Source organism: Salvia hispanica, chromosome 6, assembly GCF_029641045.1.
Source record: "Salvia hispanica isolate PSC_SH4W2 chromosome 6, Shi_PSC_v1, whole genome shotgun sequence".
Classification (NCBI taxonomy): Eukaryota; Viridiplantae; Streptophyta; class Magnoliopsida; order Lamiales; family Lamiaceae; genus Salvia; species Salvia hispanica.
The window spans coordinates 38580806-38594706 of NC_142697.1; the positions used below are offsets into that span (position 1 = coordinate 38580806).

The 13901-nt window shown below is 34.2% G+C and overlaps 2 protein-coding genes across 3 annotated transcripts; one reads left to right on the top strand and one right to left on the bottom strand.

The window, feature by feature from the left end:
• Nucleotides 1-5094: 5094 nt before the first annotated feature.
• LOC125205982 (transcription factor, putative (Protein of unknown function, DUF547)) lies at nucleotides 5095-9084 on the top strand. Of its 2 annotated transcripts, XM_048105224.2 has the most exons (13): nucleotides 5095-5348; nucleotides 5441-5526; nucleotides 5845-5949; nucleotides 6031-6147; nucleotides 6303-6522; nucleotides 6642-6799; nucleotides 6882-7216; nucleotides 7294-7393; nucleotides 7474-7533; nucleotides 7732-7815; nucleotides 7912-8028; nucleotides 8342-8652; nucleotides 8923-9084. In XM_048105224.2, exons 2-12 carry the CDS (start codon nucleotides 5467-5469, stop codon nucleotides 8645-8647), a joined length of 1662 nt encoding a protein of 553 aa, XP_047961181.1. In that variant the 5' UTR covers nucleotides 5095-5348; nucleotides 5441-5466; the 3' UTR covers nucleotides 8648-8652; nucleotides 8923-9084. The 2 variants fall into 2 exon arrangements, with proteins under 2 accessions (XP_047961181.1, XP_047961180.1); XM_048105223.2 differs by lacking the exon at nucleotides 8923-9084 and having other exon boundaries at nucleotides 5096-5348; nucleotides 8342-8865.
• A 3040-nt stretch (nucleotides 9085-12124) lies between these two features.
• Nucleotides 12125-13287, bottom strand: LOC125204094 (uncharacterized). The gene has a single exon (XM_048102649.2). The coding sequence runs from the start codon at nucleotides 13155-13157 to the stop codon at nucleotides 12237-12239; it is 921 nt and encodes a 306-aa protein (XP_047958606.1). The 5' UTR covers nucleotides 13158-13287; the 3' UTR covers nucleotides 12125-12236.
• Nucleotides 13288-13901: the final 614 nt, after the last annotated feature.

Genomic DNA, 13901 nt, shown 5'->3' on the forward strand with positions numbered 1-13901 from the left:
GAGCCTAGTGAATATAATAGGCTAACCTAATTTTCTAGAAATCCAATCTCTTATGTGCTCTGTGTTACTTGGAATGGGAAACAATTAATGTGATTTAAATTCTAGACAATTTTATGACACAAAAGAGATCACAAGTCTAAACAGAGGAGATGCAGCAGCACTACTTTACAGCTTAATTAGTGCATTGTACTTCTAGAACCAGAGCCGGTTGACCCACCAAAATGGCCACCTTAAGGACCACATATGTGTTTGTGAAATAGTTATGACATTTTAGGGTCATTTTGTTGCACTCCCATGGTTAATCAATCTCTTTCAACAGTTATCCATCTTTTCATCGAAGGGTCGAGATGTGATCTTAGTTACTCTCTTCGTCCCTAAAAATCTGTCACCTTTTATCATTTTTGGTAGTTTTGGTAGTGTACTTTACATTCCACTAACTCATTCTCACTCACATTTTATTATAAAACTAATATATAAAAGTAGGACCCACATGCCACTAACTTTTTCAACCCACTTTATATCACATTTCTCAAAACCCGTGTCAGGTCAAACGGTGCCAAATTATTAGGGACGGAGAGAGTATGATATATGGTATTGTGTCGCCCTAATGCAACCATATATATGTGCACGCTTGTGCATGTGGTTAGAGTTGTATTCATACCAGAACCATTTCTAATTCATAATTGAGACTGAATAACAGACGCTAGATGTGAATTTTAGACGGTCTTGATTACAACACACGATATGATATATATGTTGTGTTGAAGTATGGTTCAATGTTGTGTGGAAGTATGACTTATTATTATGTTGAACTATAGTTCATTGTTTCGATAAAGTATATTTTGAATTGTTGATTACATCGATTCATTTTCGAATACGGATAAAATTTGTGTGCTCTCACATTCTCTCTCATAAAATATCTCAAAATTTAAAACAAATATAACTATTTCGATTTAAATTAATTTTTCATACCCCATATATCAAATTAAAGATAATATTATGATCATTCAAAATATGCTCATAATAAATTTGCTTGAAAAGTAGAATATGTAAGTTTGATGGTTCTCGCATTCTCTCTTACAAAATATCTCAAAACCTATAATAAATATACCTCTTTTGATTTAAATTAATTTTTCATATAACGTATATCAAATTAAAGATAATTTTATGATGATTCAAAATATGTTCATACGAAGATATTTGCTTGAAAAATAGAACATGTAAAAGTAGGCTTGCAAATTCGGGTACCTGCAGGTATCCAAACCCGAAAAATCGAGTACTCAAACCCAAAATCAATACTCGACCGGTATATGAATTCGAATACTCTAATACCCAATGCGGGTGTCCGAACTGACTAGTTGGGTACCAGTAAACCCGAAATTATAATATTTCAAATTTATTCTATTTATAAAATTATATTGTGATGAGTATGTGGGTTATTAAAAATTACTATTACTGCTACCAACGGGTTGGTTGCGTGGAGCTGTGGTGACCTGAGGTCACGTGTTCAAACACGGACGCCTGTTGGGAGACTTTCGGCCTTAATTTATAAACCCGGTTTTTTATTATTCTTACATTATTGGGATAAACCCAAAAAAGAAAATACTATTACTACTACTTATTGACTATTTTAAAAGTTCAAACTTCAATTTTAGTGTTTTAGTAATCTTTGACACACTATGCAATAGGGTAGTGATATAATACAAACTTATATATTGTACAAACTCAAAACTCTTCAAGACAGATTCAACACAGTTTCAATACAATATCAATACAGTGAAAAATACAAACTTGTATATTGTACTAATAGACATTAAACACTATTTAATTTCATAATAAAGAATTTTTTGACATACGTAGAAACTCAAAAGAGATAAGATTTGTTCTTCTTTTTCTTTGGCTTCAATGTGATGAATACCATTATAAAATAACACTGTCATTAATAGATTTATAAATTTAATAATTATAATTATAATTATAATGCTAAATGCAAAGGTAGGCTATATATACGTTGTCAATTTTTATGCTTAAATATAAAGTGTAGTAGTATATCATTTCTTCAAATAATATATAAGCTAATAAATGACCTGAAATAGTCCTCTAATTCTCATAATTGCAAGACTTTCATAAAATACAATTGGTTTGAGCACATAACCTATCTTTCATCAAATAAATTTTTTAGTGATCCAAAGTCATAGATACTTTATGCTTGAAAAGTGGACCTAGAGATGTAAAGAATAGAGAAAGATGGATTGATGGAAATGACTCATCTTTTTCTTTCCATTGAAGAGGGTACAATAATTCAAGAGGATATGTGTTTATTGGGTTGAAAAAGCTAATCATACTAATCCAAAAGAAATAAATAGCAACAAAATGTCCCCACATTAAACAAATTTCAAAAATCAGTTGCCCACTTTGAGGAGGTGTCGTTTTGTTATATGAGTTATATCTTATTTCCATAACATATTAATCATCATTTTTGGTGCTCAACATTAATTTGGTTTCTAATTAATACTAGTTCAATCTACAGCATGCTAATCTTCAACGTGGATAAATCTTTTTGGCTTTCATTAATCATTTAATTAGATGGCTTTGATTGTTAGTAATTTCGGACACGTGTATAACCCTTGTCTTCCGGTATGTTTATATAAATGCTAAATGATTAATATATCACTGAAAGTCTGAAATCATGATTGGATGCTTTAGATATAAGCTATATAGTACAACGCATTAATGAAATCAATAAAAGGATCAAATTGGTATATATAGAGATTGTTCATTTCAATTTTTTTTAAAGTCATAATACAAACTATATCAGTTCATTAGTTAGTAGTTAACTTAGTATCAGTTCGCTTATTTATAAATATCTGCTTTCAACGCGATATCAGGAAGACAAGAACTGATACTCACTCCGTTCCTGAAAAGTAGTATAAAGTTCGTCCTTGAAAAATATGAACTTTCTAATTTTGGAATAGTTAAACAATACATTACCATTACACATAATTTTGTTTAAAACTTATACAATTACACTATAATGTTGAGATCACTCTCCACTAATACTATTTATACTACCATTTATCTCTCTCTATCTTATTTTACTAATTATACATTAAAATATATGTCAAACCAAATATTCATAATTTTCAGAGACAGAGATAATATATTTTTACGATGTAAAATAATATTTATACATTATAAAAATGATATGATTTTCGGTTATCAAAATTCTCATTTAAAAAAGTTATTAGTAAAACCATTTCAGAAATACAAATGCGTCGCTTTGTCTTTTCCTGGGAAGATATTCCTCGCCAAATGTGGAATGATATACTTAACATTTCTTTGCATTTTTATTTCACTCTCCTCTATTCCATTGCAATGAGCATTCTATTCTACTATACCCAAAAAATGAAATGGAATGAAAATAAAAATCGCAATTCTATTATTTTTTTATTCTATCATACCAAAAAAGACACAAGGACAGGCTTATGGTTATTTTAATATACACATTGTTGTGTTTATATGGTAGATTTAACTTAATGAATACTATGAATCAAATTTAAATATCATTAGTATAATACTTCCTTCCCGTGCCAGTCCGCTACCAGCTCTAAGAGTCACGTCTTGCAAGCCGGCACCGAGCGTTGCGAGGCAACGCAAGGGCAAGCACGACGCTTGTTCCGAACCGCACTTTTCGATCAATATAAATCACAACATTTTGCAAAAGAAACTAATTAAATCATCTTTTAGATGGAAACGACATCGTTTTAAACGGAGCATTTCCATATGTGAAAACATTTGTGTCATTTTCTTTGTAAAAGTTCTATCGTTTTCGTTCCTCAAATATATATAGAATGTTACCGAAATTCTACCAACGGAGGGGTTTGAGATTGAAATAGAAAAAGTGGGTAGCAACATTGTTGATGGCTGTTATACATTAAAATCCAAATACATGAATAAATCGGTCTATATAAAAAAAGAAAATTTTACCATATAAAATTTGAAAAACACTTAGTAGTAGTATTATTTTATTTTTTATAAGTACCTTTTGATGAAAAAAAACTAGACACGCGTGGAATCACAAAGGAGACGTGAAGAAGCCGATAAACTTATTATGCTATTTTAATGAATTACTATATAAAAAGAATTGCAGAATCATTATGAGTAGTGAAAATCCAAATAGTAATAATAAGGGGTAACGCAAGCATGTCTTTGGAGTAGACCCATTTATATTTTCCTCTTCAACTCAACACTACCTTTAGTTGGCATCCATGTGATCTCTGCAGCTTTTTAATCATCTCAATTAATTATTCCTTTTTCTCTAAACTAATTAATCATAATTACTTATATTAACCTTTCATACAACAAAACTGATTTATTAGGTCGTGTTACATTGGCCCATTTTAGAGGTTATTGTCAAATTATAAAGTACAGTAAATCTTAAAAACCTTAAACTCGGATTGTTTTTAGCATAATTTGAAGTTTGAACTCTACTATTCGAACTGAATTTTTTTTTTGCATAAGTTAAAAACAAACTTTAAGTCAGATTATTTGACTGTGGATTTCCCCACTCCTTTAATAAAATAGTCTCTCGTCTGATTCTACATAAATTTTTTATGAAAAATCATCAATCTAAAATCCAAAATAATGGTTATGGATACCACGACAAAAAACTCATTAAATTGGGTCAAAGCATTATGAAATGGCCAAATTCGTAGAGGTATAATATATTATCCTTTATTAATTCCCCTAATTTCGATTTTAAAAAAAAAACTCACAAACATCACACCTCTCGCTTCTTTTTTCTTTTTTTCTTTTTTCTTTATCTTAATTTGATACAGAAATTTAACTTTAAATTAAGATGAAGAATCAATTTTTCTCAAAGTAAAAAGAATAAATAGGAGAGGAGAAGAAAATATATTGCACTTGAAAAAAGGAAATAATAAAATAGAAAACAGTCTTATTCTTGCCACTTGTATTACAATGACACCTAGTTTTCATTTTAGCTTTTAAAGTCACCGCCATTATTTTCCATAGATAATCTCATCAAAATATGCAATTTTTAAGAGGCAAATTATAAAATATAAATATCCATCACTATTCAATTCATATTATAATGTATACAAATCTCTCTCTCCTCTCTCTGACAATCAAATGCATATATCCATATTTATGAGCGTTATTAAACACAGTTGAGTTCAGAAATGAATGAACGAATTGATGCTAAAGTACTCTGCTGATTTAGGGGCTACAGCTTGCTCAGATCAAGAAATAATATAAAGTTTGTTTGTTGAATGTCTATTTTGAGGCGTGCTTGAAGCAACTCATTCAATGGATTCAATTCTCTCCAGGTCTCCTTGATTCGCCATCATTTATTGCATATTTTTTTCGGTATATAAGTTTTCAATCATTGAGGGATTTAATTTGCGAAATGTTCTCACAGGTGATATTGTTTTGGGAGAGACGAGTATGGAAGGCCGGAGGAGTTTGCGGTTGCAGTCTATGAAGGCTCACGTTAAGCACGAAAAGGTAATCCAAGCGTTGATGAAATTTGAGTGAATTTATTGGCTTGTTTGATCCAATTTGATTTTGTTGAGTTGGATTAATTGTTTGTGGTGTGTGTTAATCTATTGAGATTTGAGTTTGGGTGTTGTTACGTTGTTGGATTTACGGTATCTGCAAATTGAAAAATCATTAGTTTTTGTGCTTATCAAACTAAGCGTAGCTCTATCCTAGTTTTACCCTTCTTTTTAATGTTAAAAACGAAAAAAAAGGTATGTGAGCGATATCCTTTTGCGGTCGCGTGTGATTGAGGCTGATTGACTGATACTCTCTGTGTCTGCGTAGAAGGAAAAAATGGAAATGCAGAGTAGCTGGGCAACGGATGCTGAGAAGCCATGTACCAGCAATCGAAGCTCGATACGAGAGAGAAAATTGACGTTGCAACAAGATGTGAGGAGCAGCTCATTTAGTGTCTGTGTATTTCCTTATTCTGTGTGTGAACTTCTTGTTGAAAGTCTTGTTTATTTATAGGTTGATAAGTTAAAGAAGAGACTACGGCACGAGGAAAATGTCCACAGAGCTTTGGAGAGAGCCTTCACCCGACCGCTGGGAGCTCTTCCTCGTCTGCCTCCGTATCTCCCACAACATGTCAGCCTTCCTCGCGAATTTATCTTTTTGATTAATTGCAAATGCTTTCATTATCTTAGCCGGATCGACCAAATTTTCAAGAAATAGTATCCAATTCACTTTTTTATCGATCACTGAGTGAGAAGAGTGGTGATTTTGGATCATGGTTTTTGCAGACACTGGAGCTTCTAGCTGAAGTAGCTGTTTTGGAGGAAGAAATAGTTCGGCTTGAGGAGAAAATAGTGTTTTTCAGGAAAGGACTATATCAAGAAGCTGTATACATTTCATCCTCCAAGAAGATGGATACTAAGGATGAACAGAAGCAATCGACTTTCTTGGTTACCTCGAAGACAGATTCTGAAACCGGCATTTGGAAGGATTCAACCTTTCTTTCAGGTTACATTCTAATAAAGCTGAACTGGTTTTCTATGCAACCTTTGCTTTTGAGATTTCCATATTTTGTACCAAAAAATGCATTGCCAGTATGATAAATCTTAGCCTGCATGCAATTTTAGATGATAAAAGAGGAAAAGAAAACCAGTCAAGCACCAGTACTTCGAAGAATAAGAAGCAATCTGTGAATTCGAAAGTACAACCATCCAGAAATCCTGTGAAAAAGCGCCTGACTGAGAGCAAGTCAGGTGAGAGGCGTTTGGATCCTCAGAGATCACAGGTGTGTGTGTGCTTCAATTTACTTTAGCACTGAACTAAGAAATAGTTTGTTGATTGACTGAACTGAGTCTCGTGAATATCAGTGGGAAATGCAATTATTGGATCAGGCGACTACTCCAAAGACGACTCCTGCCAATCTCGAGGCAACATCACCAGTAGATGGTAGTCCAAACAAAATTTCAGAGAGCATTTTGAAATGCTTAATAAACATCTATTTAAGATTGAGCTCCATGAAGAATAGGAATTCCACTGAAAGTTTACCTTCGCAGACAGTGGCATATTCTTTTGATCCTTATAATTTATGTTCAATGTTTGGGAAGAGGGATATCGGTCCATATAAGCATTTAATGACCATTGAAGCGGCATCCATCGATCCAAACCGAACAACAATATCAGTCTTCCTTGTTCAAAGATTGAAGTGAGTATAAGGCTAGATTTCGTTTTAACCTTTCCGGTGGTAATTTTGGTAGATGCTGATCTTGTCTTCTGTTTCAGGCTATTGTTTCGGAAACTTGCAACTGTTAGTTTGAAGGACCTAAGTCACCAAGAAAAACTTGCCTTTTGGATTAACATCTACAATTCGTGCATGATGAATGTAGGATTTTCTTAATTGTGTTTTGATCATGGGTGAGTTGAGCTACACCGAAAACTAATCAGCAAATTCATATTCTTCAGGCATTTCTTGAGTATGGCATTCCAGAGGATCCTGAGATGGTGTTTGAACTGATGCAAAAGGTAATTGATTAGCTGGCAGGGTATTTATATTGAATATCAACATGTAGATATATTCCACGATTTAAGTTACCATTCAATTAGTAGCATTTCTGAACTTTTTTGGCATGTATCTGCCACCCTGCTTGAGGGAATATGATCTTCCTGAGATATACTGTGTTTCTGCTATTCATGATGATAACTTCAACTCTTGTTTCTCAGGCAACCGTGACTGTTAGTGAACATGTTCTAACAGCAATAACCATTGAGCATTTCATATTAAGATTGCCTTATCACTCAAAATATGTAAGATAGCTCCACTTTTATACTACATGTTTTACCTCGTTCCATCAATTGCGGATAGCTTTCCCACAATTACTCCTACCTACTTGATTTCCCCAGACTTCCTCGAAGAGTACAAAGAACGATGAGACGATGGCAAGAAGCATGTTCGGCCTAGAGTTGTCCGAGCCGTTTGTCACATTTGCTCTGTCCTGTGGAAGCTGGTCGTCCCCTGCTGTATGTTATTACTCCATGTTGATTTTTGATAATTTTTATCATTTGAGCTAATTTTACTGGATTCATGAAATATTAAGATTAGAGAGATCTTATTATGAATAACTATACTCAATCATGTATCTTATCAATCATGAAAAGTAAATGTCCTCTTAAGTCATCATTGTGTTGTTCCTTTCATCAACCATCTTGCCTTACAAAGAGGGTCAAGGGCCTCTCCATATTTTTTCTAGCTCAATTGTAACTCAACTTGTACTTAAACTGGCTTTCAGCAATTTTATTTATTTTTGTTTGATTTCTTTTACCATTATTGAAGGTGAGGGTGTACACTGCATCCCGAGTCGAAAGTGAGCTGGAAACTGCTAAGAGAGAATACTTGCAAGCAGCAGTCGGCATTTCAACCATTAGAAAAGTTATAGCAATACCAAAGCTAATGGATTGGTATCTGCTAGACTTTGCGAAAGACTTCGAATCATTGGTAGATTGGATATGCCTCCAATTACCATCTGAACTCGCTAAAGAAGCGATTACATGCCTCGAGAGCAGGAAAGATTTGCCTCCCTTGAAGTCCATTCAGATATTGCCATACGAGTTCAGCTTCCGATACCTTTTCCATACATAAATAAGGTTAGTTCAACATATTGTTTTTTACTATTTGAAAGTTTTGGACATTGATTGTTATCTGTACAAATGTAGTAGTAGAATGTATAATCAATTATCTTGTATAACTTTACACGAAATGTTTCTTAAATGCGCGGTACGGGATGTAAAGATCGATTCAATTCATTATTTTAAAAAAGTGGGTGCATACAGCCAGGTTATGTTCTCCAATTTATTTTATTTGATGGCCCCATTTTCTTAAATCAGCTGATCTCATTCTTCCGCCTTCATCGACAGGTAACTATTTGTATGGATTTTAAGTGAAGTATGTGGAATGCTCTAGACTTTGAACTATCTTATAATCACCATACATCATGGAGTATATTATTAGTAATTCAAATTGATTCTTAGTCATCTTGTGATCACATTATTTTGTTGAAGTACTATTAGTTTTGTGAATAGGGACATTACATTATTGTGGTTGGGTTATGGCTCACATTTATGCAAGAATAGATGCAAATAATTGAAAGCAATGATGTTGCACACCAATTAGGGGTTTCCTTTTCTGTTTAACTCCAATTATTTCTTCTTCTTTGGAGGGAGTAGGCTGGCGTAGAAATTGGGGTTGGTATTTTCGAACAATATAACATTAAATTTGATCACATTCATGTCCTTACAAGGGTACAATAATTTTGTGTTATGTTCCTTTTTAGGGCACAAGTTGTGTTCATTTTTCGGTCCTTGCACCCGTATTCGTTTGCATAAACTATCTTATCGTCGATATAGGACATCTTCCTTCTAACTTGGAGTAAACAGGCAGCTATTTCTCAAATTAACACTTTCTTTAATCATACTGTGAATTTTGACTAATGAAAGGAAAGTATGGGAAGCTGTACAAATTTATCATCGTACAAAGTTTTCCATTGAAAGTGAGTTAGTTTGACTTGTTCACAGATCGAAAGACATAGCAATGATGATAAAGCTAACTTGTTTCATTTTATTAATCAAAATATAGTGCGAGCTACAAGATTTTCAATGAGAAAGAATGAATTAGGACCACATGGAATTTTGTGTCTTGAATAGGCAGAAGATATCTATTTTAAAGTAAAAAACAAACTACTTTAATGCAAAATTAGGAGATTGAGAAGAATACAAGAGAAACGCAGCATGTGAAGCTTAGCCTAATAGAGGCGTACAAAATTGATGGGTCATTTTCCTTTTTCCAAGTACAAATTTACAGTACCTACCTATAAAATATTAATGGAGATGGCCAAATTATTTCACAATTTTAAAAAATTGAGAAAAAATTACTGTGTGATCTTCTCATGATTTATAAAGTTTTCATTCTTGCAACTTGTATAATTTGTGTGTAAAAAGTCCAGTTATAAATTATAAAAGGTTTAATATATTAAAATAATAATACTAATAATATAAATAAATAAATAAATAATGATATCATAAGAAGAAATAGGAAAAATTGGTACTTATATATCATTGAGAATACCCAATGGATATTTTCCATGTTCAATAAGAAAAGTATAGTAGTCACATGATTTAAATGAAGGTATGAATCGAGTTTTCATTTTTTTACAATATTGCATGCAAACTACTGTATAAGGACATTTCAATAGAATTGTGTTGTGTGTGGTGTGTGTATTGTGTATATAATGTTATGTGCATTTTCACTGTGTGTGCAACTTGTTACATGTGTTTTCTCTATTTATATTGTATGTGTATATTGTGTGTGTGTGTTTGCAGTGTATTTGGGAGGTATCAAATTTTATAGTAATTGTTTGAAATTTAAAATATTTATTTTGGCTATAGAATTCAGATTATAAAATTGAGAATGTTTGAAAATTAAATTTCAAACATAAAACATTTTATGTATAGTATAAAAAATTGACTTTAGAATTGAAAGTTTCAATTCAAAATTTCTTTCGGGTCTGTCTAATGTGAATGATATCTGGTATAAATTAAACTTTTCAAAGCCAGCCTAGGTGAACATTTTAACATTTTAATTGGTGACTTGGATTAAGTTTAAAAATAAATACTCCTATATAATTATATTATTATTGTCGACAAAATGTGAGTTGAATTTATTATTCACCAATCTATGGGTTCCAATCATCAAATGCCTTGGGCTTTGGATTTAGCATTGAATTACAAAGCCCATGGTTTTTTTTTTTTTTTTTTAACTTGGGAGACTATGCTAACATATTAGAACCCATGCTGAGCACAAACTGAAGCACGGAAGCCCAATAAATAAATTATTTAGGAAAACTAGATGAATCAGCAATACTGCCATCTCCATCGTAGGTTAACAGATGCCCAACAAACCCTACAAAATGGAGTATGTCCTCTATATTAAAATAGTTATTTTTCATTTAGTTCGTCACCGTTAGGTGGTTCTACATTCATCAACTGTTTCATTCACATTTTATTAGTATAAAACTAAGGACATCCACAATACTCGTCTCAAGTTCATGATATTAATTGTCAAGTTAAAGTTCTCGAGAAAAATCCAACTTTTTAAAAGTCGGGCATTACCCCATTTAAAACCCTTTCCTTATTCATTGCTTCTATAAATCAAAACCTTGAATTTTATTTGGCAAACACATCCTTATCCTTAGATCCTTCTAGTATACATTTTCTTTCGTTTAACTATTTTTTTCATTTCTAACATATCAGTATATTAATATCACTATCTTTTACATTTGGTATCACGAATTTATTTTCTTTTGTATTTCTTTAATGACATGCCACAGTAATTGCTCGATTAAATTCCACCTTATCCTACTGGCCAAATTATGATTAAAAAATTAAACGTACAGTAACCTAATAAATAAAATACAGAGACATCTAGAACGTGTCTTGCCTTTTTAATGTTATCATTCATGAACACAATTGATATGAAAATGAAACCTAAGTAGACAACAAGAATTCTAATAGAAAATATTTATTTTTCACCCGCCATTATGGACTAAGAGTTTTAAAATGACGACAGATCAAAATAAAGAAATCTCTAAATTAGATTTTGTAGAAGTTGATCCATTCTGCTCTTCTAGAAGTTGAAAACATAATGTTAAAAAACAAAGTAGACAGTAACCTTAATATTTTTCTCAAGTATTTTCGTTTTACCTACAAACCAAAAAAGAGGCAAAACAACGAAGCAATATCCAAAAAATATATTGTCTAGTACTCTTTTTTACTTTTTGTGCCTTCCATGATAGTAGTAATGAATAAGACAAATAAAATGGGGCCAATGATTTGCATGCAACGTGGTAGTTGTATGAATTTTATTACTACTACGTTTTTAACTTATAGTGAATTGTATCAATTTAATATTAAAAAAAAATCACAAAACTGTTTCTAAGAATTAAAAATATTTGTAGTAATAATACAATTTATTTTTTGGAATCTGTTTACAAACACATTATGCTACGATTCCGACACTAATGCAAAATAGATACAAAAATGATAAATTGAAAAAATTGAGATATACAAAACACAACTAGAAACTCAATTTTATTGATACATGTAGTCTCTCCACTCTTAATATGCAAATTTACATATAAAGATTGAATGTAATTTCCTTTTTTAATCACCTAAATTCAATTACGAGATAAACCGAAGCCATTAGCCAGCGCGTGAACCGCCGGGTTGAATGCTAACCGGCCCAGAATCCCCTGCTTGTACGGCAGAAACGTTTTCCTCTTCATATCCTCCGAAACCGCCCGGTTCACAGTGTAATGCAGCTCGTGAGCCGAAACCGGTCCTTTTCTCCTCGAACCCGACCCCGAACCGGGACTATCAATCGCTCTGAAGCTCGACCGCCTCAGCGCCGCCGTATACTTCTTCAGCGGGTCCTTATCCGCGGCGCGTCCCTCCGACGCGCTCCGGAACAGGAAAAAATCCTTCAAACTCCACTTCTTCTGCCCCTTGCTCGGAGCAGAATTCACCTTTCCGGCTTGCGCCGCCTCTTCCTCCCATAGATTTCGCTGATCATCTCTCATCGGAGAGAGAGATCGCGCCGCCCTCCGGCTCGGAGGCCTCGACAGCGCCGCGCCTCTTTCTCTCCCTCTCTCCGGCAACTGCGTCGCGTTTTTCCTGTGGCGCGGCGAGAAAGCCCCCTGGATTATCCTCCTCGCCTGCGAGCGCTGCTTCCTCACCGCGATCGGCTTGATCACGCCGCCGTCGAAGAGCTCCTCGGCGGAGAGAGACGCCGTCTCCCAATCATCGCGGCCGACGTCGAACGCGAAATCGAGATCGTCATCACCGGCATTAATCAGAGCTGATTTCGGAATTCCAGGCTTTTCCTCCCATTGAAACGGCACCGCCGGCGATTGGCGGGCGGCGTCGAGGAGAAATTCGTCGAATTCGTTGTAGAATTGAGAGATGTGAGAAGGGCTGGTGGGAGCGCTGAAGTAGTAGTCGCCCAATCGGCGCGGCGTTGACGGTGCGGTGGCGTGCGGCGACGATCGCGCGCTGTTGAAATCGAAATCTAGGGTTTGAGAAGGTAAGAGCACCTCCATTAGAGAGTGAGAGAGAGGGGTAGTTAGGAAGATTGGCGCCTTTTAGTAAAGAGGGGTGAGATTTTATATGAAAAATATAACGTGGAGTGAAAGGGTGGATTGATTTGCATAAGCATGCCTAATTTGATTGATGAGCGTTAAGAAACGTGTGGATGTGTATATTGTATAGAGGAAAATACCAAGTTAAAGTCAAGGAATGTGGGTTTCTATTTTCAACGGCGGAATTTGAAATTAGTGGTGGGGTTCTAGATGCTATTGCTATAGTAGTAGTAGATGACAGTGAAAGGACTGCTGAAATTAGGGCCGATCATCGGAGCATACATTAGGGCATTCGCAACGCGATGTTACGTGCTGGCGGCAGGGAGGGGGGGGGGAACGCGTTGCGATCGTTCCCTTCTAGCATGAGTTACGCGCAAGAGTGATGGGTGGCGGTTCGTTCCACCATGCCACGTGGCCCAATTCGACTATTAATTATTATTATTTTTAATTAATTTTTTTTTTAATCCACTATTCTGAATATGTGATATATCCACTATATTACCCTTTTTTTCTCCAATTATGTATTTCCCAAACTCATCAATAAATACTGCATTTAATACATAATATTTTTACACTCAAAAACTTCATCTTTCACTCATCAAAACACCTTTTTTTTTATGTCAATTGAAGTATGAAGTCCAACTATATCACGAAGGTGACGAATGATTAAGGCAAGGGGCTAGTCGACAGTTCGAGTTGTATTCC